Genomic DNA, 27,927 nt, shown 5'->3' with positions numbered 1-27,927 from the left:
CTGGCAAGGACATGCATAAATTCTGCGGAGATTTTCTGCATCGTGGGCACATAGCCTTTCAGCGTTTTTGCTGCAGATTTCACCCATACTAATGATTGAGGAAAAATGTATGTATTTTATGCTTCATTTTTCTTGCCAACATATCTGTAAGTGTACACAATACCATTAGCGAATTCACTATTCATGTAGGGTAAAAATTATTATAGCTCAAGCTACCTTGGTATAAAAGAATCAAACTTTTTTGCTTTTCTGAATTCGGTAAATAAAATTTTTTTGTAATTATGTATTCCAATGAGAATCTAAGTCATGCATCCCTTTCATGACCAGAGCAACCACTTTATAAAGCGTTACATTGTGTACATTTTTCTTCTAGATCTACACTAATGGCTGTGAGCCTGAGATACTGGTTGATGGCTGGAATGTGTATTTCTTTTCCCAGATAGGAGAGCTGGTAAGTATATTCTCTTTCCCATACTCGGGCGCTTAAACACCTGGCTTTTTTTTTTCTTTTTCCTTTTTATATATACCGTAAATAAACCACGGCTCTGAAACAAGTGTGTCCACCGTTCTAAAAAATGCTTCTTGTCTAACAAAAGTAGTTTGGTTAATCCCTATTGACACTTGGTACAATGTAACAATACAATACAGTGCCAAAGATTATTTTGGACCATCTGGTATCTGTTGGCTGATTGTGACTATATGCCAACCACAATTTAACACCATACTTTTAGGCAAGTTACAGGCAACAAAAAATAGCCAAGTTTTAGGCCTCCAATTCTACCTGATTTAGATATTGCTGCAAGCAGTATTAATGACAAGGCTTAAGTGCAGCAAATGTAAATTATTTCTAGTTTAAATAGTAATGAGAAGTTGTAAAAAGTTTGATTGTTACAGGGCCAGCAAAGTGTTGCTGATCAGTGGGGGTGCAGTTTCTGATCACTACCCTTTTCATCACCTGCCCCAATGGCTCAAAACACTACTGTGAACAGGGAAGCTCCAGTATGGTCTGCGCTCAGTTATGTACAGGCTCAATAGAAACTCAGTGGGGTCAGTACACTTTGCGCCAGGGCTGTGGAGTCGGTAAGCCAAACCTCCGACTCCTCAATTTCCATGACTCCGACTCCCTCATACATGGCTCATGTTTAAGCGATAAATTTACTGTATCACAGATTCATCTCAGCTAAAAGTCTAGACCCTTAGATTAGGAATAGGACAGACCTTTATAGGACATTTCATAACTTTCCCAAATTCTTATGGAAACATTTCCAACACATCCTGCATTAAACTACAGTACTGTGCGCAATTTATTATATATTTTAGGAGTCCATTTTATACCGACTCCACGACTCCGATTCCACAGCCCTGATTTGCGCACACTCCTGCAGAAGCTGCTTGCTTCAGCACAATGCGTTGAGCGATCAGTGAATCTCGGGATGTTCATCCCTGCTGATCATCCCTGCTGATCATCTACACTTTGCTGCCTTCGCAGCATGGTAGCTTGCAAATGACTGCTACATTCCTACAATTGTACTGAATAGTAAAAACATTAATTTTTAGGCAAAGTACTGGCCAGAATATGGGAAAAATAAGGAATCTGTTGGCGAGCTATGGCTGGGCCTCCTTCGCTTTTACACTGAAGACTTTGATTTTAAAGAACACGTCATCTCCATCAGAAAAAAAAGCTTGTTGACCACCTTTAAAAAGCAGTGGACATCCAAGTATATTGTCATAGAAGGTACAGATGTTCATTCACATTGCTATTTAATGTTATGCACTAAGCTAGAAGGCAGCATCCTTGGTAGTACAAGAAAATCAGTGATTTGAGCAATCCTAAATATGGAAAACTTTCTGCATCTTCATTTTAACTTTTATACACTGAATATTCATGAAAAATTTACATAAGGGCCTCTGACATTACTGTTCACTGATCATTAATCAGTCACATCTTCTACTTTGTATGGAATATACTGATATACATAATGTGTATATTTTTGCATTTATAAAATTAGATCCATTTGACTTGACTCACAACCTTGGAGCTGGATTATCCAGGAAGAGTAAGTTATTAAAATGTCAGCATGTTACTGTATTATGATCTAGTGATTATTGAGTCAATAATTTTTTTTATTTTTTATTCCATCAGTGACAAATTTTATAATGAAGGCTTTTATCAATGGGAGACGTGTGTTTGGCACTCCAATAAAGGGAATCCCCAAGGAATATCCATCCAAAATGGTAATGTATAACTGTAGCTTTATGTTAAAGGGGTTATCCAGAACTTTTTTTTTTCTAACTTTTTTCTTTTTTTTTATTGCTATGAATCATGCTGCTCTTAGATTACATACCAAAAACCTGCTGACAGATTCACTTGAAGGTTCCATTAACAATACACAAGTTTTTTTTCTGATACTTTTTGAGTCAGTGCAACTTTGTCATAGATGAATTTTATGACTTGGAGTCACACTGACTCAGGCAATGTTATGTGTACTTTTAATTTTTTTTTTTAAAACCGGATGTTTGATTTGAAATCTGACTTTTATGAAGTACACTTGACACCTGACAAGATTAAGCAGTGTACCACCTGCAGAATGGAGCTACACTTGAAAGTCAAGCAGGGGTTGGCACTATCTAGCAACATGCTATTCTACTCAAAAGTTTACTCCTTTTAAAGTGGGTGGTGTTCTCCCCTGCATTTTTGTACCTTTTTTTTTAGGGGGCTTGAACATCATATAACCTTGATTTGCTGTAAATCTTTATTTTACCGTGCTTTACAGAAATCAACACAGTGCAGTTTTTCTGTATTACAGGATGTTATCCATATCAACATAATCTTTTTAGACCCTGCTTAAAAGGTGTGAGCCCCTCGTTTCTGTCACAACTTTGATGCTGCTTTTGGCCACAACAGTGATGGTGTTCCCTGCAGTTTAACCCTATCAGCTACACCCGTGCTACTGATGTCATGTCTAGTTGCCGTACGTGTGACTTGCATATCAATCATGATGGTATATATAGATTTTTTTTTTTCCGAATTTCATTATAGGAATATTTCTTTGATCCCGATGTTTTGACTGAAGGAGAAGTTGCTCCAAATGACAGATGTTGCCGCATTTGTGGTAAAATTGGACACTTTATGAAAGACTGCCCAATGAGGAGAAAGTAAGGAATGGCATGATGTTGAAAGAATGCAAACCTTCTATAGAACTTTATCTACCTTTTAGATTATGTTTCAGAGATGGTGTATATCTGTGATATTGGACACTGTTTTGCCACTTCACGCCGTGGCCAATTTCTTTGTTTTCGTTTTTCAAAGAGCCATAACTTTATTTTTCCATCCACATAGCCATATGAGGGTGTGTTTTTTGTGGGACAAATTATGCTGTTGAATGACACCATTCATTTCATCATGTGATGCACTGGAAAGTGGGAGAAATTCCAAGTGTGTGGAAACTGCAAAAAAGTGCAATTATTTACCATGTTCACTATATGGTAAAATTGACGTGACAATGATTCCCCAGGTCAGCATGATTATGCAGATACCAAACGTATAGTGGGGTTGTGGTGTTTCTTTAACCACGAAATATAAATTTAGCTTTTCTCCACTTTCCAATATCCTGAAAATTGAAAAGGTCATTAGTATGGGGTTGTGTGAGGGTTTCATATTTATTAATAATAATTTATTATTTTATATTTATTATTTATAATATTTATATATATTATATACAGTACAGACCAAAAGTTTGGACACACCTTTTAAAATTTAAAGATTTTTCTGTATTTTCATGACTATGAAAATTGTACATTCACACTGAAGGCATCAAAACTATGAATTAACACATGTGGAATTATATACTTAACAAAAAAGTGTGAAACAACTGAAAATATGTCTTATATTCTAGGTTCTTCAAAGTAGCCACCTTTTGCTTTGATGACTGGTTTGCACATTCTTGGCATTCTCTTGATGAGATTCAAGAGGTAGTTACCGGAAATGGTTTTCACTTCACAGGTGTGCCCTGTCGGGGTTAATAAGTGGGATTTCTTGCCTTATAAATGGGGTTGGGACCATCAGTTGTGTTGTGCAGAAGTCTGGTGGATACACAGCTGATAGTCCCACTGAATAGACTGTTGGCTGCTTTTTTCTTGCCATAATACAAATTCTAAGTAAAGAAAAATGAGTGGCCATCATTACTTTAAGAAATGAAGCTCAGTCAGTCCGAAAAATTGGGAAAACTTAGAACGTGTCCCCAAGTGCAGTTGCAAAAACCATCAAGCGCTACAAAGAAACTGGCTCACATGAGGACCGCCCCAGGAAAGGAAGACCAAGAGTCACCTCTGCTTCTGAGGATAAGTTTATCCGAGTCACCAGCCTCAGAAATCGCAGGTTAACAGCAGCTCAGATTAGAGACCAGGTCAATGCCACACAGAGTTCTAGCAGCAGACACATCTCTACAACAACTGTAAAGAGGAGACTTTGTGCAGCAGGCCTTCATGGTAAAATAGCTGCTAGGAAACCACTGCTAAGGACAGGTAACAAGCAGAAGAGACTTGTTTGGGCTAAAGAACACAAGGAATGGACATTAGACCAGTGGAAATCTGTGCTTTGGTCTGATGAGTCCAATTTGAGATCTTTTGTTCCAACCACCGTGTCTTTGTGCGACGCAGAAAAGGTGAACGGATGGACTCTACATGCCTGGTTGCCACCGTGAAGCATGGAGGAGGTGGTGTGGGGGTGCCTTGCTGGTGACACTGTTGGGGATTTATTCAAAATTGAAGGCATACTGAACCAGCATGGCTACCACAGCATCTTGCAGCGGCATGCTATTCCATCCGGTTTGCGTTTAGTTGGGCCATTTATTTTTCAACAGGACAATGACCCCAAACACACCTCCAGGCTGTGTAAGGGCTATTTGACCAAGCAGGAGTGTGATGGGGTGCTACGCCAGATGACCTGGCCTCCACAGTCACCAGACCTGAACCCAATTGAGATGGTTTGGGGTGAGCTGGACCGCAGAGTGAAGGCAAAAGGGCCAACAATAGCTAAGCATCTCTGGGAACTCCTTCAAGATTGTTGAAGACCATTTCCGGTGACTACCTCTTGAAGCGCATCAAGAGAATGCCAAGAGTGTGCAAAGCAGTCATCAAAGCAAAAGGTGGCTACTTTGAAGAACCTAGAATATAAGACATATTTTCAGTTGTTTCACACTTTTGTTAAGTATATAATTCCACATGTGTTAATTCATAGTTTTGATGCCTTCAGTGTGAGTAATTATTATTTTATAAATATATTAAATATTTTGATCCTGGAGCTGACCTTTTTACTGAAAAGGCTATGGGGAAGATACAATATTTTGATCGCTTCCTATTGCAATGATACAGCGTCAAAAACCCATAATTCTGTTTCATAATTGTAAATTTTTTTTTTTTTTTTTTTCTACTATATTTTAGTCTATTTGGGGGACTTGAACCTTCAATCCTCTGATTGCTTGTACTATACATACCAGTTCATAAGCACTGCTACGTATAGCTGGCGTTCATAGGAGTCTGATTTTTCACTAAACACTGGCTTTCACAGGAGAATCGTCATGACAAGCAGAAAGTCTTTGGCAGACCCGCGACGGTCATGACAATCCATTGGCGCCCTGCGATAATGTCACAGGCGCGCCAATGGGTGCATGGAATGATTCTGTGGCAGTTGGAGGCAGATGATGGCTGAAAAAATACAACCATCTGCCAGGAAAGATGCAGACTCTGCTTGTAAGCCCGCGTCAGTCAGGGACCCGACTTATGACGTAACTGTACGTCATGTGTCATGAAAGGGTTAAGTACATATCAGTCAGGAAAATAGTATTTACTAATCTTTACTGGAGGACATTGTATAAGAATTAATGTGTAAAAAGAGGAAAGTAGATTCAGCTCACCTGATTGCTGTAGGCTTTGGAAGGAAGCACGGGTACGTGTGACCTCGCGTGTTTGCATGAAAAAAAGTTGAAGAAACCAGCTTCCAAAAGTGCAAATATTTATTGAAGCAAATCCACGCAGTTTAAAAATTTCCAAATTACATTGGGGAATCTCACATGGAAAAAACGCAACGCGTTTCGAACACAGCTGTGTTCTTTGACAAAGAACACAGCTCTGTGTTCGAAACGCGTTGCTTATTTTCCTTGTGAGATTCCCCAATGTAATTTGGAAATTTTTAAACTGCGTGGATTTGCTTCAATAAATATTTGCACTTTTGGAAGCTGGTTTCTTCAACTTTTTTTTTTTATAAGAATTAATGACTGCTTCCTTGTATGAAAGTTCGGAGCTGCATCATGCCAAGGCAACCATCATGGCATTTGTAAGACTTGTTGAAACCTCTAGTGGCACTTCTTCAATAATATAGGTAGTTGTTGGATACTCTGACTTAATTGTCCATTTTGCTGCTTTTGCAGAGTTAGAAGGCGTAACCATGATAAGCCTACAAACCAAAGATATGTAGACAAGCGACAGCAAAGAAATCCTGAAGATAATGAAATGAACAGCATGGAAGGTGATGGCTCCTATACTGATAGAAAGCAGAACACCATACCCAATAAGCCCCATCAGGGAGCCCGAAGTGTTGTTGAAGTCTGCAGGGAGAGGACACCCAAATATTCTAGTGAAAAGTGGAGACGACAGGAAGAAGTGAGGGAGAAGCGCTGCTTTATATGTGGAAGAGAAGGTCACATCAAGAAGGAGTGTCCTCATTACAAAGGGGGAGCAGGTGAGCAGCTCTTGCCGGTTTGTTGCATACAAGGGCTTCTAGCAAGGTTTAAGTGCCTGAATCATATAGAATTCTAAAATTATATATATATTATATTATATTTTAGTGTGACATGTATAAATTGAACTATCCACTGTACACTTATTATTCCTATATTTTTCAATGGTAGGTAGCCCAAAGGCTGATGCACCATTTGGCTCTCCATCTGCGTCCAGTCCACTGAAACCCCAGGGAAGGTTTATTCAGGTAAGATTCGGTTTCAAATGGATTTTGTCTAACTCAACCCCACCCTTTTCTACTACATATCCTAAAAATTAATCCGCCAAAGTGTTGCTTTAATGCAGAGTCCCCCAGCTATATAGGAAGCTGCAGTCAGCCACAATCAATTGAATGGGACTGTACTTTGAGGGCTCCACTGTACAGTATAAAACGGAAAAGTGCATGCAGTGGGCACAATGACGTGGCACCTTAATTCTCAGGATCAGTGGGGGTCCCAGAGGTTGAAAAACTATAGTAATCTTTATTGTAAAAGCTAAAGGAATCTGTAGATTACTTGTCTGTAAGAAGTGGGAAGGCGAGGGCTCTGATTCTTGCTTACAAGACCCTGCACAATGCTGAGTATTAGTATGGATTTTTAGTATTTCATTGAAAAGTGGGTCTTACTCTTCCTCATGCGTGTGTATATAGTAGACCTCAGTGACTTGAATTCATCATGACCTAATGCTACATTTTCCAATCCATGTGTTTTTTTGTTCCTCCAAAATCTCATAGGATCTTTTTAAGTCTTTTTATATGTTACATATAGACCTTGACATTGTAAGGGCAAGTCCGAGCACAAGAAGGTTTACGGACTTCAGTAGAAGTGGCCCAGTCTAGTGGAAACAAATGTGTAGATGCAGAATGTCCGTGAGGATCTTGGGAATGTTCCTTTATAAGGACACGTCTGAAATAAATTGGGATAGTGTACAAAGTATAAACCCTTAATGATTTTCAAAAATGTTAGTGTGGTCTCTAAGTACAATTGTGACTTCAAAGCTGAAACTGAAAACTAATGTGAATTCTGACATTGATTTTCTGATAAATTTCAGACCGTACCATTACAAGATGAAAAAAGGAAGCCGAAGATGTCTCTCAGTCCTCAGTCAGGTAAATGGTTTTATAATTGTTATGCTCTTTATGTATCAGAGGTATTCTCAAGTTTCAAAGTTATCCCCTTTCTAACATGATGGGGAATAACTTCCCAATAACTGGGGGTCCAACCACTGTGACCCACTCACCCTCTGATCCTGAGACCGGAGCGGTAGTAGCATTGCTACTCCATTAAAGGGGTTTTCCCCCAAACAAAAGTACATTTTAATCAATAGATCTTGGAATAATAAGTTCCACAATTGAATGTGTTAAATAAAATATTCCTGTGCTGAGATAATCTTATAAATGTGTCCCTGCTGTGTACTGTGTAATGGCTGTGTCTGACCGTACAGGAACATGGTCTGATCATACCACATCTCCTGGGCAGGGGAGGGCAGAAAAGAGAGGATGCAGACAGGACAGCAGGGGATCACAGCTGATTCTTTTTGTGAGGTAAAAAAATTTCCCGCCTGTATTTAAGCAATGTTTTACTTCAAAGTAAGAATCCGCTGCGATCCCCTACTGTAATGTCTGTATACTCTTTTGCGTGCTCAGGAGATGTGGTATGATCAGACCATGTTGCGTACACAGTCAGACACAGCCATTACACAGTACACAGCAGAGGTACATTTATAAGTTTAAATAAAATGTTCCTGTGCTGAGATAAACACATCCAATTGTGAAAGTTGTTGTTCCGAGATCTATTAATCAAAATGAACTTTTGTTAGTGAGAACCTCTTTGACCCCTTTCTGACGTGTGACCTAATGGTATGTCATGGTGACCTGGGCCGATTGGACCAATGACGTACTAGAAGGTCATATGGCGATCGCGTCGCACACATGCGGGGTGATCGCCGTTGGGTGTCAGCTGATGGCACCGGGTGTCAGCTGTGACTATGTGCAGGGAGCGGTCCCGCACCGCTCCCAGCACATTAACCCCCTCAATGCTGCGATCGAAGTCGATCGCAGCGTTGCGGGGGCAAGGGGGGAGGTGATCTGGATACTGGCCTCCATCACTGTCTGCCGTGGCTTCCCGGATGTTGCCATGACGACCCGATGTCCTCATGACAACATCCGGGTCACCAGACAGCAGGAAGATATTTTGCACTGCACATGATCAAAATATCTTCTGCATCTGCAGCACTGACAGCCTGTATAGCACAAGGATGGTGCTCCATCCCTATGCTATACCGGCGATCAGAATAAATAAATGAAAGTCCCATAGTGGGACACAGAATAAAAGTCCAAAAAGTGTTAAAATGAAAAGAAAAAAAAATTGCTAAAATATTAAAGAAAAAATAGTCCACCAAAAATAAAATGTACCCATCAATAAATATTATAAGAAACAAAACAATAAAAGTACACATTTGGTATCGCCGCGTCCAGAACAATCTGACCTATAAAACTGTCCCACTAGTTAACCTGTTTAGTGAACCCAGTAAAAAAATAAATAAAAAACGAAGCAAAGAACAATGCTTTATCATACCACCAAACAAAAAATGGAATAACACGCGATCAAAAAATGGTACCGCTGAAAACGTCATCTTGTCCTGCAAAAAACAAGCTCCATCATCCGAAAAAGAAAAGTGATAGCTCTCAGAACAAAGCGATGCAAAAAATAATTGTTTCTATAAAATGGCTTTTATTGTGTAAAAGCGCCAAAACATAGAAAAACTATATAAATGTGGTACTGCTGTAAACGTACTGACCCGAAGAATAAAGCTACCTTATCAATCTTGCCACACGCGGAACCTCATAAAAAAAACATAAAAACAATTCCGGAATTGCTGTTTCTGGTTTATTCTGCCTCCCAAAAATCGGAATAGAAAGCGATCAAAAACTGTCAAGTGCCTGAAAATGGCACCATTAAAAACGTCAACTCATCCCGCAAAAAACAAGCCGTCACATGACTGTTGGCCAAAATATGGAAAAATTATAGCTCTCAAAATATGGCGATGCAAAAACTAGATTTTACAAAAAATGCGTCTTTTAGCGTGACAGCTGTCAGTCATAAAAACCCCATATGATTCTGGTATCGCTGTAATCGCACCGACCCAAAGAATAAAGTTATCTAATCACTTATACCGCACTAGGAACGGCGTAAAAAATAAACGTTGGGGTTGGGATTTTTTTCAAAAGTAAAAAAAAAAACAATATGGCGACCAGTGTTGAACGCAAGTGCTCGCTACTTGAGTTTGCATCGGGTGCTCGGGTTTGCACGGAGTATCGCAGGTGCTCAAGTGAGATGCTCGAGTCTCTGCCCCATATGCGTCGTGGCCAAAAAAACCTCGCGGGGATTGCCTGCCATGCACGAGCGATCCCCGCATGTTTTTTTTTTGGGTGTCTAATAACCATGAAATGTGTGAGCGGGGACTCGAGCACGAGCGATACATGGTGCATACCAGAGTACCCGCTGCAAACTCAAGTAGCGAGCACTTGCGCTCAAGACTAATGATCACATTAGGTCATCATATTGAATAAGTTATCAAATTCTGGGTTCAAAATGTTCACTATACACCTTGATAAAATCCTTGAGGGGTGTAGTTTCCAAAATGGGGTCACTTGTGGGGGGTTTTCACTATTTAGGCACATCAGGGGCTCTCCAAATGCGACATGGTGTCCGCTCTCAATTCCAGCCAATTTTGTGTTCAAAAAGTCAGTGCTCCTTCCCTTCTAAACTCTGCCGTGCGCCTAAACACTATTTATTCGGTCTCCCATGACAGCACCACGTGAGAGAGAGGATCCGCCCATCAAGGACAGGAAACCTACAGGTTAAAAAGGGCAGCCCTCTCTTCCCGCCTCAGTTTAGGTTTCCGGTCCATGATGGGAGACCTCGCAGGCTTACCTGCAGAAGATGGACTACTGTCCCAGAGAGGGCCACAGCAGGTAGTTGGAGCCGGTCCGTCCCGGTCCTCTGGAGACGCCACGGTAGGGCTCAGTGGGGCGCCTCCGTGAGCGTTGCGGCAGGCGCGACATCGCTTCACGGGGAGGTAGATGTCCGCCAGGTGTGGGGCCGCTAGCGGGCTTCCTCCCCCCGCTACAATTTGCAGGAGATCCAGGTCGTGCCGGCCGGGCACGTGACAGGCGCGACCTACTGACGTGACTTCCGGTGCGCCGTGCAGGAAGTCCCTGTGACGTCACCGGAAGGGGCGGAGCTCGTTTGAATTTTGCGCGCGAGCAGCTGAACGCCGGGGGATTAAGGACCTGGCGGCGAGGCCACCTGGGGAGGAAGACCAAGGAGCAGGTAACGCCCTCCTGGGTAAAAAAAAAAAAAAAAGCACACACCCACACATGGTACATGTATGGCCAGTATATAAAGGGTCTGGTAACATACAGAAGTGCTTCCCAGCCCATTCTTACACTGTACGTTATGGAAGTTTCACAAGAGCTGTCACCTAGGCAACAACATCTGCTGCAGGAGCAGCCCTCTGGGGAGCCCTCACAACTAGTGGTGCAGTGCCATTCCCAGCTAGGGTCTGGTCGTTCTGCTAGAAGAGCTGTCACTAAGAGCAGGAAGGATGGTCCGGTGCGGCGTGATTCCTCGCCATGCATGTTGGATTCCTCTGCTTCTACGGTACCGAAGGCTCTGTGGGGTGAGTGGAATGTTCTTGAAAGTTCTACTAATGTTTCCTCCTTCTTTCTATCTATAACTTTCTTTTAGAGCAAGAAATGTTCCTCGAAATCCAAGCACAGAGAGTGTGCCTTATGCAGCTGTCCACTCCCTGATTCATATAGCAAGAGGTTATGCCAGCTTTGTATTAGCAAAATGATGTCTGAGGAAACCCCAGATTTTTCCCTAGGCCTAAGAATAATAAGGGAAGAAATAGGCAAAGCATTGCAGGGTTCAGAGTCTGGGCATATTCCTCAGGAAACCCAGCCGGGTTCAGACTCTGAACTGTCGGTCGCCTCCTCCTCCGCCTTCTCTTCCTCTGACAGTGAGCCAGATAGACAGTGCTTTCCCCTGAAGGAGGTCGATGCCCTAGTAAAAGCTGTCCGATCTACAATGGGGATAGTGGACACGAGGGCAGAGAAATCTGCTGAGGATGTTATGTTTGGTGGTCTGGGGCTAAAGAAAAGAAGGGTCTTTCCGGTAAATTCAAAGGTGAAAGACCTCATTGATAAGGAGTGGAGGAAACCTGACAAGAAGGGTAGTGTTCCTCCATCCTTTAAAAGGAAATATCCATTTGAGGATGCTATGTTTTCCTCCTGGTTAAAAGCACCCAAGCTGGATGTTGCTGTTACCAAAGCAGCGAAAAGAACTTCCCTCCCGTTCGATGATATGGGTGCATTGAGACACCCCCTAGACAGACGGGCTGATACTTTCTTGAAAGGGGCATGGGAGACAGCTGCGGGAGCACTGAGACCAACAGTAGCAGCTACCTGCACGTTCAGAGCCCTGATGGTGTGGCTTGAACAGCTAGACAGTCAGTTGAAGGATGGGACTTCTAGGAAAGACATTATTTCTTCCCTTCCACTGGTTCAGGGGGCGGCAGCTTTTCTTGCGGATGCATCTGTGGATTCAGTAAGGTTGGCAGCAAAATCCGCAGCACTGTCAAATGCGGCTCGGCGAGACTTGTGGATTAAATGCTGGCCAGGGGATTTACAGACTAAATCCAGACTGTGCACAATCCCGTGCGAAGGAGAATACCTCTTTGGTCAAACCATGGATGACTTATTGGAGAAAGCTGGGGACCCTAAGAGGGGGTTTCCATCAGTACCTCTACCCTCCTTTAAGAGATCGTTCCGGAAGAGGAAATTTTTCCGGAAGAGATATTTCAGGGAGCAAGACAAGTCTGACGAAAGGGGTCGAGAAGGTAGAGGTCTACTCTTTGGTCCGTCTCCAAAAATTGAGCAGAAGCCAGGGGATACACAATCAGCCCAGGTGGGAGGGAGATTGTCATTTTTTTTGTCCCAGCTTGGGAACCGATTTCTCATAGTAATTGGATTTTAAGCCTGATTAAGTATGGTCTTAAATTTCAATTTAAAGCATTGCCTCACAAAAGATTCATGGTTGTTCCCTCCAGTTCTTCCCCAGAACGCCAGGCTGCCCTCGTTTCTGAAGTACAAACCCTAATAAGAAAGCACATCCTGATTGAGGTTCCGGAGGCTGAAAAGGGTCTTTGTTTCTACTCCCCGCTCTTCTTGGTTCCGAAACCGGATGGAAGTTTCAGGACAATCATAAATCTGAAATCCCTGAATAATTTCCTTAAAATACACACCTTTAAAATGGAGTCTTTAAAATCCGTAATAAAGTTACTTTTTCCCCACTGCTATATGGTGGTGCTCGATCTCAAAGATGCGTATTACCATATCCCAATTCATAGTGAATATCAGAAATACTTGAGGCTGGCCATTGAAATTGACGGGGTGGTTAAACACTTTCAATACACTGCACTCCCCTTCGGTTTAGCTATAGCCCCGCGAGTTTTTACTAAAGTAATGGCGGAAGTTATGGCACATGTAAGAGAAAAAGGAACATTCTAATTATCCCTTACCTGGATGATCTCCTGATAGTGGGGAACTCGTTGGTTGTTCGAGACCCACCTGCGGGAGACCATGTCGGTCTTAAAGAGCTTGGGGTGGTTTCTAAATTTAGAAAAATCTAGACTATCTCCACTCAAGGTACAACAATACCTGGGGGTCATATTAGATTCCAGGAAACAGCTATGTTGTCTTCCAGAAGAAAAAATTGATAGAATCCGGGGGTTGGTAGCACAATGTATACGTAAACCTTCTATGTCACTCCGTAAGGCCATGTCACTATTGGGAACCTTCACCTCCACTTTTCCTGCGGTTCGTTGGTCACAATTACATTCAAGAGCTTTTCAGTGGGATGTGTTGTACAATAACGCAGCTTTAGAGGGGCATCTAGACCGTGAGTTTACGCTAGGTCCTCGTGCCATAAGGTCCCTTCGTTGGTGGTTGCGACAAGACAATCTTGCTAAAGGTGTTCCCTGGGAATGTAGTCCAACTGCAGTCTTGTCCACTGATGCAAGTGCTACAGGTTGGGGAGCTCACTTTGAAGGGAGATTAGTGCAGGGAACCTGGTCAAGCAGTGAGCGACAGTTGTCATCAAATGTTAAGGAGCTTCTGGCGGTGCAGCATGCGTTCAACAAGTTCCTTATATATTTACAGGGCCAGCATGTCCGTATACTCTCGGACAATCAAGTCACGGTAGCTTACATAAACCACCAAGGGGGAACCCGCTCAAGAAACTTGATGAGGGTAGCGAACACACTTCTGCTGAAAGCCGAAGATCATTGTCCCTCTCTTTCGGCTACTCATCTAAAAGGGAAGGAAAACATCACAGCGGATTTCCTCAGCCATACTTCCGTAAAAGAGGGAGAGTGGTCCCTAAATACGCGAATATTCTCCAGAATCGTAGAAATGTGGGGCCTTCCGACTGTGGACTTATTCGCAACAAGAGCCAATCGGAAAGCGGAAATTTTTGTTCCTTAGACCCCAGAGAAGAACCCCTGGCAGTGGATTCCTTCATGGTTCCCTGGAGATTTCCTCTGGCATATGCCTTCCCTCCCATGACCCTGCTCCCAGCGGTGATAAGAAAGATCAGGGCAGACCGGGCCAGAGTGATACTCATATGCCCCTTTTGGCCCAAAAGACCGTGGTTCCCTTGTCTCCGGAAGATGTCCATATCAGATCCCTGGGTTCTTCCGGAGATTCCGGACCTCCTCACTCAGGGGCCACTTTCCCATCCTCCAACCCAGAGTCTACATTTGACTGCGTGGAATTTGAGAGGGTGTTATTGACCAACAAAGGATTCCCTGCAAATGTAGTGAATACTCTCCTGGCTAGCAGAAAACCTGTTACCACCCGTATTTATGCCAGGACCTGGAGGAAGTTTCTGTCCTTTGCAGAAGTTAAGGTGAAGGAGGGGCCCCCTATTGGGAAAATTCTGGAATTTCTGCAGCGGGGCTTAGAATTGGGTCTCTCTACCAGTACCTTGAAAGTACAGGTGTCGGCGTTGGGGGCTTTATTTTCTTCCAATATTGCAGATAACTATTGGATAGCCCGTTTTATAAAAGTTTCCTTTAGGTGTAGACCCATTACCAAAGTAAAGATGTCTCCCTGGGATTTGAATTTTGTATTAGATGCCTTGACCAGTCCTCCTTTTGAGCCACTAGATTTGGTCTCCCCCAAAATTATTTTCCTAAAGACGGTCCTGTTAGTAGCCCTAACTTCAGCCAGGAGAGTCAGTGACCTACAGGCCCTTTCAATATGTCATTTACGCAAATTCTGGACGATAGGATTATATTAAAACCTGATCCGGCCTTTCTTCCTAAAGTGGCCACTCGATTCCATAGAACCCAGGAGATAGTTCTCCCAACTTTTTGCTTCCCGCCCAAAAATCAAAAAGAGGAGAGGCTTCACACTTTAGACGTTAGGAGGTGCGTACTAAAGTACTTGGAAGTATCACGTGGATTTAGAAAGGATAAGTCCCTATTTATTTGCGATCAGGGGGCTAGAAAGGGTTGTAAGGCCTCAAAGGCTACAATCGCTAGATGGATCAAGGAGGCCATTTCCCTTGCATACTCCTCAGGGGATAAAGAGATACCGGAGGGATTGATGGTGCATTCTACCTGAGCGGTATCAACCTCCTGGGCGGAGAAGACAGTTCTTTCCATTGAGGAAATTTGTAAGGCTGCCACTTGGTCTTCTCCCTCTACTTTCTATAGGCACTATAGATTGGATCTGGGTGGCTCTGCAGATCTCACTTTCGGGAGAAGGGTGCTTCAAGCTGTGGTCCCTCCCTAATTTCCTTCGTCTCTGTAATTCTCTCACGTGGTGCTGTCATGGGAGACCGAATAAAGCCTTAGTTACTTACCGGTAACGGGATTTTTCGGAGCCCATGACAGCACCCGTATATTCCCTCCCTTCACTGGTGTTGTGCACTCCCGTAGAGTTGATTTCTTTTTGTGCACCCTTGCGGGAAATTGATGAAAAGTAATGTACTTAATGTGATTGTTTTGTTATAACTAACCTTGGCGGTACTCTCATGCTCTGTTAACTAAACTGAGGCGGGAAGAGAGGGCCGCCCTTTTTAACCTGTAGGTTTCCTGTCCTTGATGGGCGGATCCTCTCACATGGTGCTGTCATGGGCTCCGAAAAATCCCGTTACCGGTAAGTAACTAAGGCTTTTCCCCACATATGGGTTATTGGCGTACTCAGGAGAAATTGCACAACAGTTTTTGGGGTCCATTTTCTCCTCTTACCCTTGTAAAAAATAAAAAAAAAATGGGGCTAAAACATCATTTTTGTGGAAAGTTTGATTTTTTTTTTTTTTTTTTTTTCACGGCTCCATGTTATAAACTTCTGTAAAGCACTTGGGGGTTCAGGGTGCTCACCACACATCTAGATAAGTTCCCTGAGGGGTCTAGTTTCCAAAATGGGGTCACTTGTGGGGGGTTTCCACTATTTAGGCACATCAGGGGCTCTCCAAACGCAATATGGCGTCCGCTAATTATTCAAGCAAATTTTACATTCAAAAAGTCAAATGGCGCTCCTTCCCTTCCGAGCTCTGCCGTGCGCCCAAACAGTGTTTTTTTTCCCACTTATGGGATGTCTGCGTGCTCAGGGGAAATTGCACAAGAAATTTTGGGGTCCATTTTTTTCTGTTACCCCTGACAAATGGAAAAAAAAAAAAAAAATTGGGTCTAAAGTAACATTTTTGTGAAAAAAGTTAAATGTTAATTTTTTTTCTTCCACATTCCAAAAATTCCTGTGAAGCACCTGAAGGGTTAATAAAGTTCTTTAATGTGGTTTTGAGCATCTTGAGGGGTGCAGTTTTTAGAATGGTGTCACTTTTGGGTATTTTCTGTCATAAAGACCCCTCAAAGTGACTTCAAACGTGATGTGGTCCCTAAAAAAAAAAAGGTTCCAAAATTGTGCTGATGTAAAGTAGACATGTGGGAAATGTTATTCATTAACTATTTTGTGTGACATATCTCTCTGATTTAAGGGCAGAAGAATTCAAATTTTGAAAATTGCTAAATTTTTGCCAAATTTCCGATTTTTTTTTTCACAAACGCAAGTGATATCAAAGAAATTTTACCACTATCATGAAGTACAATATGTCACGAAAAAACAATCTCAGAATCAGGGGAATACGTTGAAGCGTTCCAGAGTAATTACCTCAAAGTGACAGTGGTCAGAATTGTAAAAATTGGCCTGGTCATTAACGTGCAAACCACCCTCGGGAGTAAAGGGGTTAACGCTTATGCAAGTGTCAATGACCAACTGAGTGCCGCTTTCTGCAATCTCCGGCGCTTCCATTAAGAATGAATGGAGCGGCAGTGCGCATGATCAACTACTGCTTCACTCACATGGGGCTCTATAGAGCTCCAGTTCGTTTGATCAGTGGGGTCCCCCAATCTGTAAGTTACCTCCTGTTCTGTGGGTAGGGGATAATTTCTAAACTTGTACCATTTTCAAATGTGGCAAAACAAATGTAAGTTTTTAAAAACCTGAAAGAAAAAATATACAAATGTGGTAATCCTACATGTCACTTACCACACAGTAAGCGCTATTAAAAATAAATAAATACCTTCGGCAATGTCGGAAAACAAAGTTTTGGCTCTTGTAAGGCGGGGATGAAAATCAGTCTGTATGCTGCTGCTAGAGTAGCTTTTAGCTGATCTGTGGGGCTTCTGGGTTTTGGACCCAACTGATCTTATATTGATTACCTATTCAGTGACTCTTCAATAGTTAGGTGGCCACTTTCTCATGGTGTTAGTGCAGCTTTCCTCAGACTGCACAGCACTTCTGTCAGGGTGGATTTGATTTAAATCGAACAGATTTAAATCACGATTTAAATCACTAGTCAGTAAGGCTTGATTTAAATCAGTGATTTAAATCAAAGTTTCTACCTAAACTAGTTCTTGCTACTTTAACATGCAAGTAGATGAAGATTTTTAGAATCACTTTTTATATTACTTTTTTCTCCCCAGTTTAATGGGTTAATCATTCATATTTGGACACCACTGTTCTGTTGTACTTAGGAAGGAGAAAAATAATCCTGACCTTAATAACAATTTAAATAGATTTATTCAACTGAAACAATAACAACATTACAGCATAAGTTATTTGCTTAAACAAACATCCATGTTTTTTAACTAATTTGGCTAAACAAAATATATATATATTTTAAGAAACTTAGACTGTCAGCCCAGCCGACACATGAAAAACTTAAATACTACTGTCCCTGCTGTCCTCTGTAGCTCACTCGTCGTCCTCTTCATCATCATCATCATCTTCTTCTTTGTTCCTATTCATAATCTGGAAAAGAAAAACAAGCTTTTCTGCTTTATTGGGTCCCAACCGATTTCTCAATTTAGAATGAATAAGTCCAAAGGAAGAGAATATTCTTTCAACGCCTGCAGAAGAAGCTACTGCTGTTAAAAGTGAAATCATTACTTGAACAGTCTCTAAATCCAAGCGCTTAAGTGACTTCCACCAGTTTACTGGTGTGACCTTCCTTAAAATATCTTCAGCAAACATATATTTCTTGAATGGTTCCCCCTTAGCTCTGAAGTTTATTATAGTTGGCATTAAAGATGGATGATTGCTGGATACCCATGTCATAGCTAACTCCTCTTCCTCAGCACTTAGGTTTTGACCCTGATATTGGATATTGACAATATTTGCCAAAAAATGAGCTGGAGTCAGTGCTTGTCCCATTCGTTTGTTTACTGCTTGTAATTTAATTCTGTCCATGTGTAGTTCTGTTTTTAAGTGTTCACTCAGTTCCTTCCAAATTTCAACAGCATCCGCAATAAAACGGCTATTTTTCTGTATTTTGTTTAAAGCTTGAGAGATGGGTTTCAGGAAGCTCAGCATATGTTCAACATTTCTCTTAAGCCCAATGTTGAGGATTTTGGCCGTGACAGTGCCATCTATTTTATCTCGATTTTCTTCACAAAGTGTCATCAGAATAGGCCAGTTTTTGATATACTGCTCAAAACAGTCCACCACAGAGTTCCATCTAACATCTTGTGGGAGCGTTAGCTTGGTTCCACCCATCCTTTTCAGAGCTGCTGCAGCAAAATGATTATTACGGAAGTATTTAGCAATTTCAACAACATTAGCCTTTATTTTTGGAACACTTAAGTCTTTGGCTAAGAGGTGCAGCAAATGAGCACTGCAACCATATGTTATTAGCAGCTTTGTATTCCCTCCCTGCTCTTCTAAATTTCTTCTCATCTTGGATACGTTTGCAGCATTGTCAGTGACCAAACTGCGTACTAGACATTTGAATTTTTGTTCACATGTTGTTATAGCTTTTACTGCCACTTCTTGTAAGTATTCTGCTGTGTGTGCATTTCCTGACGTATCAGTTGTTTGTGCAAGGAAGACTTTACCTTCTTCTGTTACACAAGCACATACAATAGGATCATTGTGGACATTACTCCACCCATCAATACTTAGGTTAACAATTTTACCCTCCAGAGCTGTTGCACATTGCTCCATTTCTCTGTCATACACTTGATCCAGCAGTTTCCCTGCAACATCAGCTCTGCTGGGTGGACTGTATACTGGTCTCAGTGACTGAACCATATTAATGAAATGTGGGTTCTCAGTCAGACGGAAAGAAGAGTTCGTTGCATAAATAAACTGGGCAATTTTTTCATCAATCAACTCTTTTTCTAATCTGCTAGTTCTTATCACAAACCTATCTATGGTGGTTCCAGGAGGTAAAGGTTTTTTCTTCCTTTTGGGTGATGGTGATATGTGGCTGTGGGTGTCTGATGATGCTGCTGCTAATGAAGCACTATCCTGGATGGATAACTCTGAAACTGTAGAACAGGATGATGGTGATCTTGGAGGTGGATAGTTTCCAGAATCCATGAATTCCCCTAAACAAAAAAAGTCAATGCTGTTATTTTATTGTTTATACAATTTCTGCTTATTGTACACAACACATCACTGCCCCTGCCCCAAAAGGAATATTTGTTTTTCTTCATAACTGTACCAAATGACAGTAACATGCAGTAATAATAAGAAATATAATTTTTCTCACACAAGACAGTTCAGTCTTTAGAAATAGGATTCAATAAAAATGTTTACCAACAGATCCTGCCTGTTCAGAAGTGTTTCTTTGGTCATCTTCATCACCGCACTTCTCATGATTTTGCCTCATTCGCGCCACCAGGCCTTGCATCTCTTTGTTGCATCGTTTGCATTTTGCACGCATGCCTGCCTTACCGATAGGCGAAGGAGCTTCATTAAAATATTCCCAAACTGGGTCTCTTTTACGGCCTGCTACCATTATAAGGAAAGAATGTAATAAACCTCAGATCGTACACACAAACAGATCCAGACTTGTCTGTCTGTGGCTATGCTGCAGTATTGTGCTCAAAGTTTCACTTTCATTTTCTTGTCTGCTTGCCCTTCCTCCTCCTCACACTTAGATTCACATTCTTCTTGTGTTGTGCAGATCTATTCCACTCCAAACAATCAGAAACATATTGTCTAACTTCTTGGACTTGGCACTGAAGGGGTTGATTCTGTATTCATAGGTTTGTAGAACAATAGGATTAAGGTATTTTTCTCAACTCTGTTCATGTTGTAACATTTTTGCCGTGAAGAAGAGGCTGGGACCTCTGCGGAGTCAAATTCAGTTTTGAGAACTGCGTAAGTAAAGCGAGCGTCTGTGATAATATAGGAGAGAAACTGCCCACTAATCCTACAGAAACCTCTGGAAGAGCATGGCATTGTGAATGTTACACATATACAGCCTTTATTCTACTGAGTTAAACAACTCGGCTTTATCTCCTGATGGAAGAACCTTTGGATGGTAAAATATTTTCCTCAAAAAGCAGTTTATTGAAAAAAATCCGCTTTAAATCAAAAAAATCCGATTTTTTTTAAAAAAAACATTGATTTTTATCCACCCTGACTTCTGTCCATAAAATGGCTGCTGATGTAGGAGCATGTGACCAGCCTCCTCCAATAGAAAAACTGCTTTCCCATGTGAGGCATTATACTTTTTAGAGGAGGCTGATGGACTGTCTGGGCACAAACTACTTACAGCAGCCACTGTATGGACAGAAGTGTTGTGCAGTCTGAGGGAAGCTTCATTAATGAAAAGGTGTCCATAAGCCCCTCTGTCCGCTTGGTATGTACGGGGTAACCTTAATTGTGCTGTAGTCTTCGGACTGTAAAGGCCCCGTCACACTTATCGACGCTGCAACGATCCCGACAACGATACGACCTGTCAGGGATCGTTGCTGCGTCGCTATGTGGTCGCTGGTGAGCTGTCAAACAGGCAGGCTCACCAACGATCAGGGGAGCAGCAACATCGTGGAAAGAATCTTTCCACAATGTCCTGCTCCTGGTTACTAGCCTGCTGAAGCAGAAGCAGACTGGTAACCATGGTAAACATCGGGTTACTAGGGGCACACGCGCACCTAGTAACCCGTTTATCATGGTTACCACTCTGCTACAGTGAGCGGGAGGTTACCGCTCACTTTAGCAGGCTCGTAACTATGATAAACAACGGGTTACTAGGTGCGCGTGTGCCCCTAGTAACCCGATGTTTACCATAGTTACCAGCCTGATCGCTGCTCCCGCTGGTCACACACAGCGATGTGTGCTGACCAGTGGGAGGGCAACGACCAAAAAATGGTCCAGGACACTTTGCAGCGATCAGCGACCTCACAGCAGGGGCCTGATCGTTGCAAAGTGTCACACATAGCGACATCACTGGTGAGGTCGCTGTTGCGTCACCAAAGCCATGACACAGCAGCAATCTCGCTATGTGAGACTGGGGCTTAAACCAATGCAACCTAACCATACAATGGACTATTATTCACAAGTTCTTACTTTTTTTTTTTTTTTTTTTTCTTCTCTCCCTAGGAAGCCTTTCCACTAAATACATGACTCAGGGAAAAGCCTCTCATAAAAAGGCACACCAGGAATTTTAAGGGTGGAAGCACACTGCCAGAGATGGAGCCCTTGGCCGTCCAGGAACATGCCTCTACTTTACTTTTATTTGTTTTTTGGAACAAAGTTTACGTTGAGCAAAGCTTCTTTGTAAAAGACCAGCAGCAGTGAAATATTGGACATTGAAAATAATCCAATTTTTTTTTTTATTATTCAAGATGGGAATTTAAAATTTAGAAATGTTGTTTTAATGTAAAACGCTTACCATGGGCACCTACTTCTTAATTTATTTTATTTGAACATTTTAACTAAAAGATCCACAGAGATATACATTTTGTGTATACCAAGCTGGACAATATTAAATTATAATTTTGAATTTAATGGCCCCTACACCCCTCACCATTTTAATTGCAGCAGACCTATTAATATCTCTGGTTGCCCATGTAACGAAGATTCCTTGTTTTCTTTTTACAAAAATGAATATTTTTTGAGGTAAATTATATTTATTGTGTCAGGAGTCCTTGTAAAAAATAGTTTAAACCATTTGTGAACCGCTGCTGTAACATGATTTTATGATAATTGTATCCAGCTCGATTTTGAGTCTTTTTATGTAAATACCTCATTGGATGCAATGCGACATCTATTACTATTTCTTTCCTTTTTATTGGTCCTCTTTCATGTATGCTTTTGAACATCATCCTGAGTAATGGCTCTTGATGTATTGCATGACCTTTGACTCTGAAAGCGGGTTGTTCCAGAATTTTGCTGCTAATGTCCAAAAAAAATTGAGGAAAAAGAGGTTTATGGTGATAATAAAAAGAAGGAAAGTTCAAAGCCTCTTTTTGTATTTATATATTTTGGATCTTGTGATCTATCTGAGCAATTGACATCCATGAAGAATTGCTTGCTACAGTGTTCTGTGATTGCTGTAGATGTGTGTGGCCACATGTGTGCATCCACCTTTCTTCTGTGTGGGTGCTGCAGGAAACGCCTGTTGTCTCCAAAGGTGGGTTTCAGAAGTGGCAGATGCTTATAGCAAATCCCTCTTAAAGGAAATCTGTCAGTAGGATTTCACCCCTCAAACTATTTATATGTACATATAGCTTTCAAAGAGCCGTTCAGTAACAGGCACTACTCGCGCTGCTCATACCTTCCAACTGGAGCTGCGGAGATGAAACAGCTGGGACAGTTTCCCTCATTAGCAGGTGCAACACATCCACAGGTAAAGTTCATAGCATAGCGAGAAAATAGAAGTGCACAGGGAGGCACACTGTAGGGATAAAATCTTCTTTTATTCATTTATTATTAAAAGCATGGGTGCGGGGGAGCGGGTCACCAATCGGACTATGGCCGTTTCGCGTGGCAAGCTTGCTTCTACGGGTCCAAGTGTTGCAAAACGGCAGTAGTCCGATTGACCCGCACCCATGCTTTTAATATTATGTGAATAAAAGATTTTATCCCTGCAGTGTCACCCCGTGCACTTCTATTTTCTCACCCATCAATACCTTTAAAGCAACAGTCTTTTTTTCTTCCTTTGCTGAGAAATCTGTGTTTGATTTGATGTGCAAATGCTGCTGACGGATTATGGTAGATCTGAAGCCTACGTCACTCCAGTTCTACTTCCTGCCCAGCAGAGCCCCTCCTGTTTGACTTGACTGACAGACTCTGTTATGTGAATTCAGGCACAGGCGTTGTCAGGCAAACAGGAGTCTTATTAGTAAAAAAAAAACACACCTACCCAAAAAAAAAAGGGCTACAACTTGACAATGCACAATAAAACATGTAGCTTTTTTTTATTAAATACAGCTTAAGGCCGGCGTCACACCAGCGTATGGCATGGGCTGTGAGAGCGTCAGATGTGAGATGCTAATGACCCTCGGCTCCTGCTCTGCTGCGAGTGGGAGCCTAGTGTCCTGCTACTGTACTGCGATTCTCTTGCATGAGAGGATTGCAGCACTGCTGCGGAGGAGACGGAGAAAGTAATTTCTCCATCTCCTTGGCCTGACATTGCGTATATCGGACTGCACTCGCATATCAGCTCAGTGCAGTCCGATGTTTCACTCGCACCCATAGACTTATATGGGTATGAGTGAATCGAGTCTCACTGCAAATGACCGCATGCTGCTATTCTCTCATGCCGAATCGGTATGAGAAAGTAATCGCTGATCTGAGCTGCTCCATAGTATAATTCTGGCCTTAGTGCTATACAATATTTTATCGCAGAGCACTCGGCCGTGTTATACAGTAGTGTGATGCCGGCCTTACATATGATATTCACACAATATTAAAAATTTAAAGCTGTGGAGTCGGGTAAGCCAAACCTCCGACTCCTCAATTTTCCTGACTAACGACTCCACAGCCCGGCATCACTACTGAGCGTGTACATAAAGTGCAGCACAGATTCATCTCACTACTGAGCGTGTACATAAAGTGCAGCACAGATTCATCTCACTACTGAGCGTGTACATAAAGTGCAGCACAGATTCATCTCACTACTGAGCATGTACATAAAGTGCAGCACAGATTCATCTCACTGCCTCACTACTGAGCATGTACATAAAGTGCAGCACAGATTCATCTCACTGTGTCACTACTGAGCATGTACATAAAGTGCAGCACAGATTCATCTCACTACTGAGCATGTACATAAAGTGCAGCACAGATTCATCTCACTACTGAGCATGTACATAAAGTGCAACACAGATTCATCTCACTACTGAGCGTGTACATAAAGTGCAGCACAGATTCATATCACTACTGAGCATGTACATAAAGTGCAGCACAGATTCATCTCACTGTGTCACTACTGAGCATGTACATAAAGTGCAGCACAGATTCATCTCACTACTGAGCATGTACATAAAGTGCAGCACAGATTCATCTCACTACTGAGCATGTACATAAAGTGCAGCACAGATTCATCTCACTGTGTCACTACTGAGCATGTACATAAAGTGCAGCACAGATTCATCTCACTGCCTCACTACTGAGCATGTACATAAAGTGCAGCACAGATTCATCTCACTACTGAGCATGTACATAAAGTGCAGCACAGATTCATCTCACTGTGTCACTACTGAGCGTGTACATAAAGTGCAGCACAGATTCATCTCTCTACTGAGCGTGTACATAAAGTGCAGCACAGATTCATCTCACTACTGAGCATGTACATAAAGTGCAGCACAGATTCATCTCACTACTGAGCATGTACATAAAGTGCAGCAGATTCATCTCACTACTGAGCATGTACATAAAGTGCAGCACAGATTCATCTCACTACTGAGCATGTACATAAAGTGCAGCACAGATTCATCTCACTACTGAGCGTGTACATAAAGTGCAGCACAGATTCATCTCACTACTGAGCATGTACATAAAGTGCAGCAGATTCATCTCACTACTGAGCGTGTACATAAAGTGCAGCACAGATTCATCTCACTACTGAGCGTGTACATAAAGTGCAGCACAGATTCATCTCACTACTGAGCGTGTACATAAAGTGCAGCACAGATTCATCTCACTACTGAGCGTGTACATAAAGTGCAGCACAGATTCATCTCACTGCCTCACTACTGAGCATGCACATAAAGTGCAGCACAGATTCATCTCACTGCCTCACTACTGAGCATGTACATAAAGTGCAGCACAGATTCATCTCAACTAAAAGCCGAGATCCTTAAATTAAGAACAGAACAGACATAGGACTTTCCCAAATAACTTTCCCAAATTCTTATGAAAAGATTTACAGCACATACTGCACTGAACTACTGTACCTAATTTACTATGTATTTTAGGAGTCTCTCCATTTTATACAGGCACTGATTCCACAGCCCTAGATTGCTGAGACACACAGATTGGTGGAATGGTACACTTTATCTCAATTAGAGTGTAGTGGCAGTGCACATGCTCGACCGCCGCTCTATCCATTTCCTATGGGGTTGCTGAGAGCCATGCTTGGTTTTTCCCGGCAGCTCCTTAAAAGAATTAATGAAAGAGCGGTCAGACCTCTGACCTGCCATTCCATGCTGTAATTGGAATGAAAACTTGCCTTTATGTCAATTGGGTGAGTCTGACTGCTGGGATCCACACTTAATTAGTAAATTATCGATCCTGTGGGTAGATGACTTGTTTGCACTGGACAGCCTCTGTTTAATCTGCAAAGGGCTTTGTTTGGTATCCAAACTGTACCATGCAAATTAACAAATGCATCAATAAAGAAAATACTCTTTTAAAAAGCAGTCTTGCAAAGTTAAAATCTGCTATAAAAACAAACCTAAAGCAATAATAGATTTAAATTGATAATGGATAGATTAGTAATATATCAAGAGTAGCAAAGGTATACCATGACCGTAAGTAAATATGTAAAGTGCCAGAAAAAACAAACGTTATCATATGTGATCCATTGGAGGACCATTATCAGTATCTAATGACATACTTCCATTGGTGTGGACGATCATAACCCCAGAGTACATATGTGATGAGACTCCAGATCCCTTGGCACATTGACAGTCAATATGATTATGGTAAAGACCATAAGAAGTAGCACTAAATAAAAAGGACCAGATCTCTAAGATGGATTTAAAAACAAAAGCTACTTGACAACAGTTGGACTGAAAAGAGCAAAAAACTGGCCACATTTAACCCTTCAGTGTATGGGGACAGAAGTTTAGAAAATCAGTAGTGAGGACTCTAAATACAAGTTATACTTTCACACTGTAAGGCCTCATTCACATGTCCATGTTTAAACCCGTACGAGGGGAAAAAGGTACCGGTGTCAGCAGTGTACAGTCCATGTGTCCATTTTTACCATCAGTATTTTTCACGGATGGATAAAGATATTACAAAGCTTCTCTTATACTTTGCAATGTTAAATACAGACAGGCAATATACACAGATGCCATATGTGTGTTGTACGTGTTTGTCACAAACCCACAGACTTGTATTGGCTCTCTTCACCCGTGCTGCTGGGAAAAAAAAAAATGGACATGTCTCGGAGTTTTGCACGGTGCATAAAAAAAAAAACACTGACGTGTGACTAACATGTACCCATTATAATCTATTTTGCATCAGTGGGTAAAAAAATATGGACACAACACGTACGTGCAACGCCGGCATCTGAATGAGCCCTGAAGTGGAGGTCTGGTTGCAGTCTGCAAACAAGTTAACCTGTGTGAAGTACTGTTTGAGCCTTTATGGCCCCTGCTGATGAGCGTAATCCAGAAAACGGTAACTTTTTTTTTTTCTAATTTTCAGACGTGTGCAATCAGTTTTCATACTTGCATTAAAAATGTCAATATTAAATAGTTTCCTAAGCTTATAATGGAAATATAGCCATAAAAACCAGATGTCACTCGGATGTTCCGTGTGGGATCGGTTTTTGAGGTTAATTTTTGTTTTTTTCTCTTCTCATGGACAGACAGAGAAAAATTGTTCATCTGAGCAGCCCTAGTGCATAACATTGGTCAGTGTGCTATCTGATCAAAAAGCAGATAGCACTTGTCCAATCTATACGCTCATCTGCATGAGCCCTATAGAAGATGTGCTCTCGAGGACTTGACCTAGTTGGCTTATGCTGGCCACACTGTCGCAAATATGTCTTAACCCAGCTCTACAGATAAGGACACTTAAACTTTTTTTTTCTTCACCTCAGCAGAGGTCACATGATGCCGTCCTCCTATTTCTCGTCTTCTGGAGACCTCCTTCATTGCTGTGCTTGTCCTCTATTCTGGCCACATCAATTTATGGATCATCATAGCTGATATCAAGTACAAGGACTTCTGAAAATACTTATATGCGAAGCATGAATAGTTCAAACCCTGTAGATTTTTTTCACATGTACTTAAAGGGTTCTCCCAACGGGAATCATTCCACACACGTAGACGTCAGTGGGCATTGCTTGCGGTTGTGGCTGGCTGCATGGCCCGAAGCGCTCCTAAAAACACATAAGACAAGCCCTTTAATTTTCCAGTCACTGTAACCATATCGGGGATTATATTTTATGGGACAAGTTATCTTTAGAGAATGTGGAGACGAGCGTATTTTCAGTCCAAGGGCAATCCAACAAAACATCAAATCACACTCGGACCAATGTTAATCTATGGGGCCCTGCACATGTCAGATTTTTTTCCGTGGCTGGAGACTGTCCGAGTAAAAAATCGCTG

General features: G+C 41.8%; 2 protein-coding genes across 16 annotated transcripts in view; one reads left to right on the top strand and one right to left on the bottom strand.

Moving 5' to 3' along the window:
- TUT7 (terminal uridylyl transferase 7) overlaps positions 1-22,572 on the top strand; it is a 67,216-nt gene extending 44,644 nt beyond the window's left edge. The window contains exons 21-29 of the mRNA XM_073670948.1: positions 374-451; positions 1,558-1,735; positions 2,010-2,057; positions 2,144-2,235; positions 3,041-3,156; positions 6,429-6,739; positions 6,909-6,985; positions 7,828-7,885; positions 21,740-22,572. Coding sequence (XP_073527049.1) covers positions 374-451; positions 1,558-1,735; positions 2,010-2,057; positions 2,144-2,235; positions 3,041-3,156; positions 6,429-6,739; positions 6,909-6,985; positions 7,828-7,885; positions 21,740-21,807 — 1,026 coding nt within the window. The 3' untranslated portion in view covers positions 21,808-22,572. The remainder of the gene's footprint in view (positions 1-373; positions 452-1,557; positions 1,736-2,009; positions 2,058-2,143; positions 2,236-3,040; positions 3,157-6,428; positions 6,740-6,908; positions 6,986-7,827; positions 7,886-21,739) is intronic.
- LOC141253686 (uncharacterized) overlaps positions 17,911-27,927 on the bottom strand; it is an 18,741-nt gene continuing 8,724 nt past the window's right edge. For 14 of the 15 annotated variants that reach the window (XM_073670964.1, XM_073670959.1, XM_073670951.1 and 11 more), the window contains 2 exons: positions 27,412-27,698; positions 17,911-19,737 (listed from right to left, as the gene is read on the bottom strand). In XM_073670964.1, coding sequence (XP_073527065.1) covers positions 18,104-19,729 — 1,626 coding nt within the window. In that variant the 5' untranslated portion in view covers positions 19,730-19,737; positions 27,412-27,698 and the 3' untranslated portion in view covers positions 17,911-18,103. Of the gene's footprint in view, positions 19,738-19,948; positions 21,085-27,411; positions 27,699-27,927 lie in introns of those variants that run through there. The other variant, XM_073670949.1, reaches the window with a different exon arrangement.

Source organism: Phyllobates terribilis, unplaced genomic scaffold (assembly GCF_046119375.1).
Source record: "Phyllobates terribilis strain yellow unplaced genomic scaffold, ASM4611937v1 Scaffold_1__5_contigs__length_1240528914, whole genome shotgun sequence".
Lineage (NCBI taxonomy): Eukaryota > Metazoa > Chordata > Amphibia > Anura > Dendrobatidae > Phyllobates > Phyllobates terribilis.
Note: the sequence above shows the minus strand (reverse complement) of the source record. Positions and strands in the feature narration are given on the sequence as shown.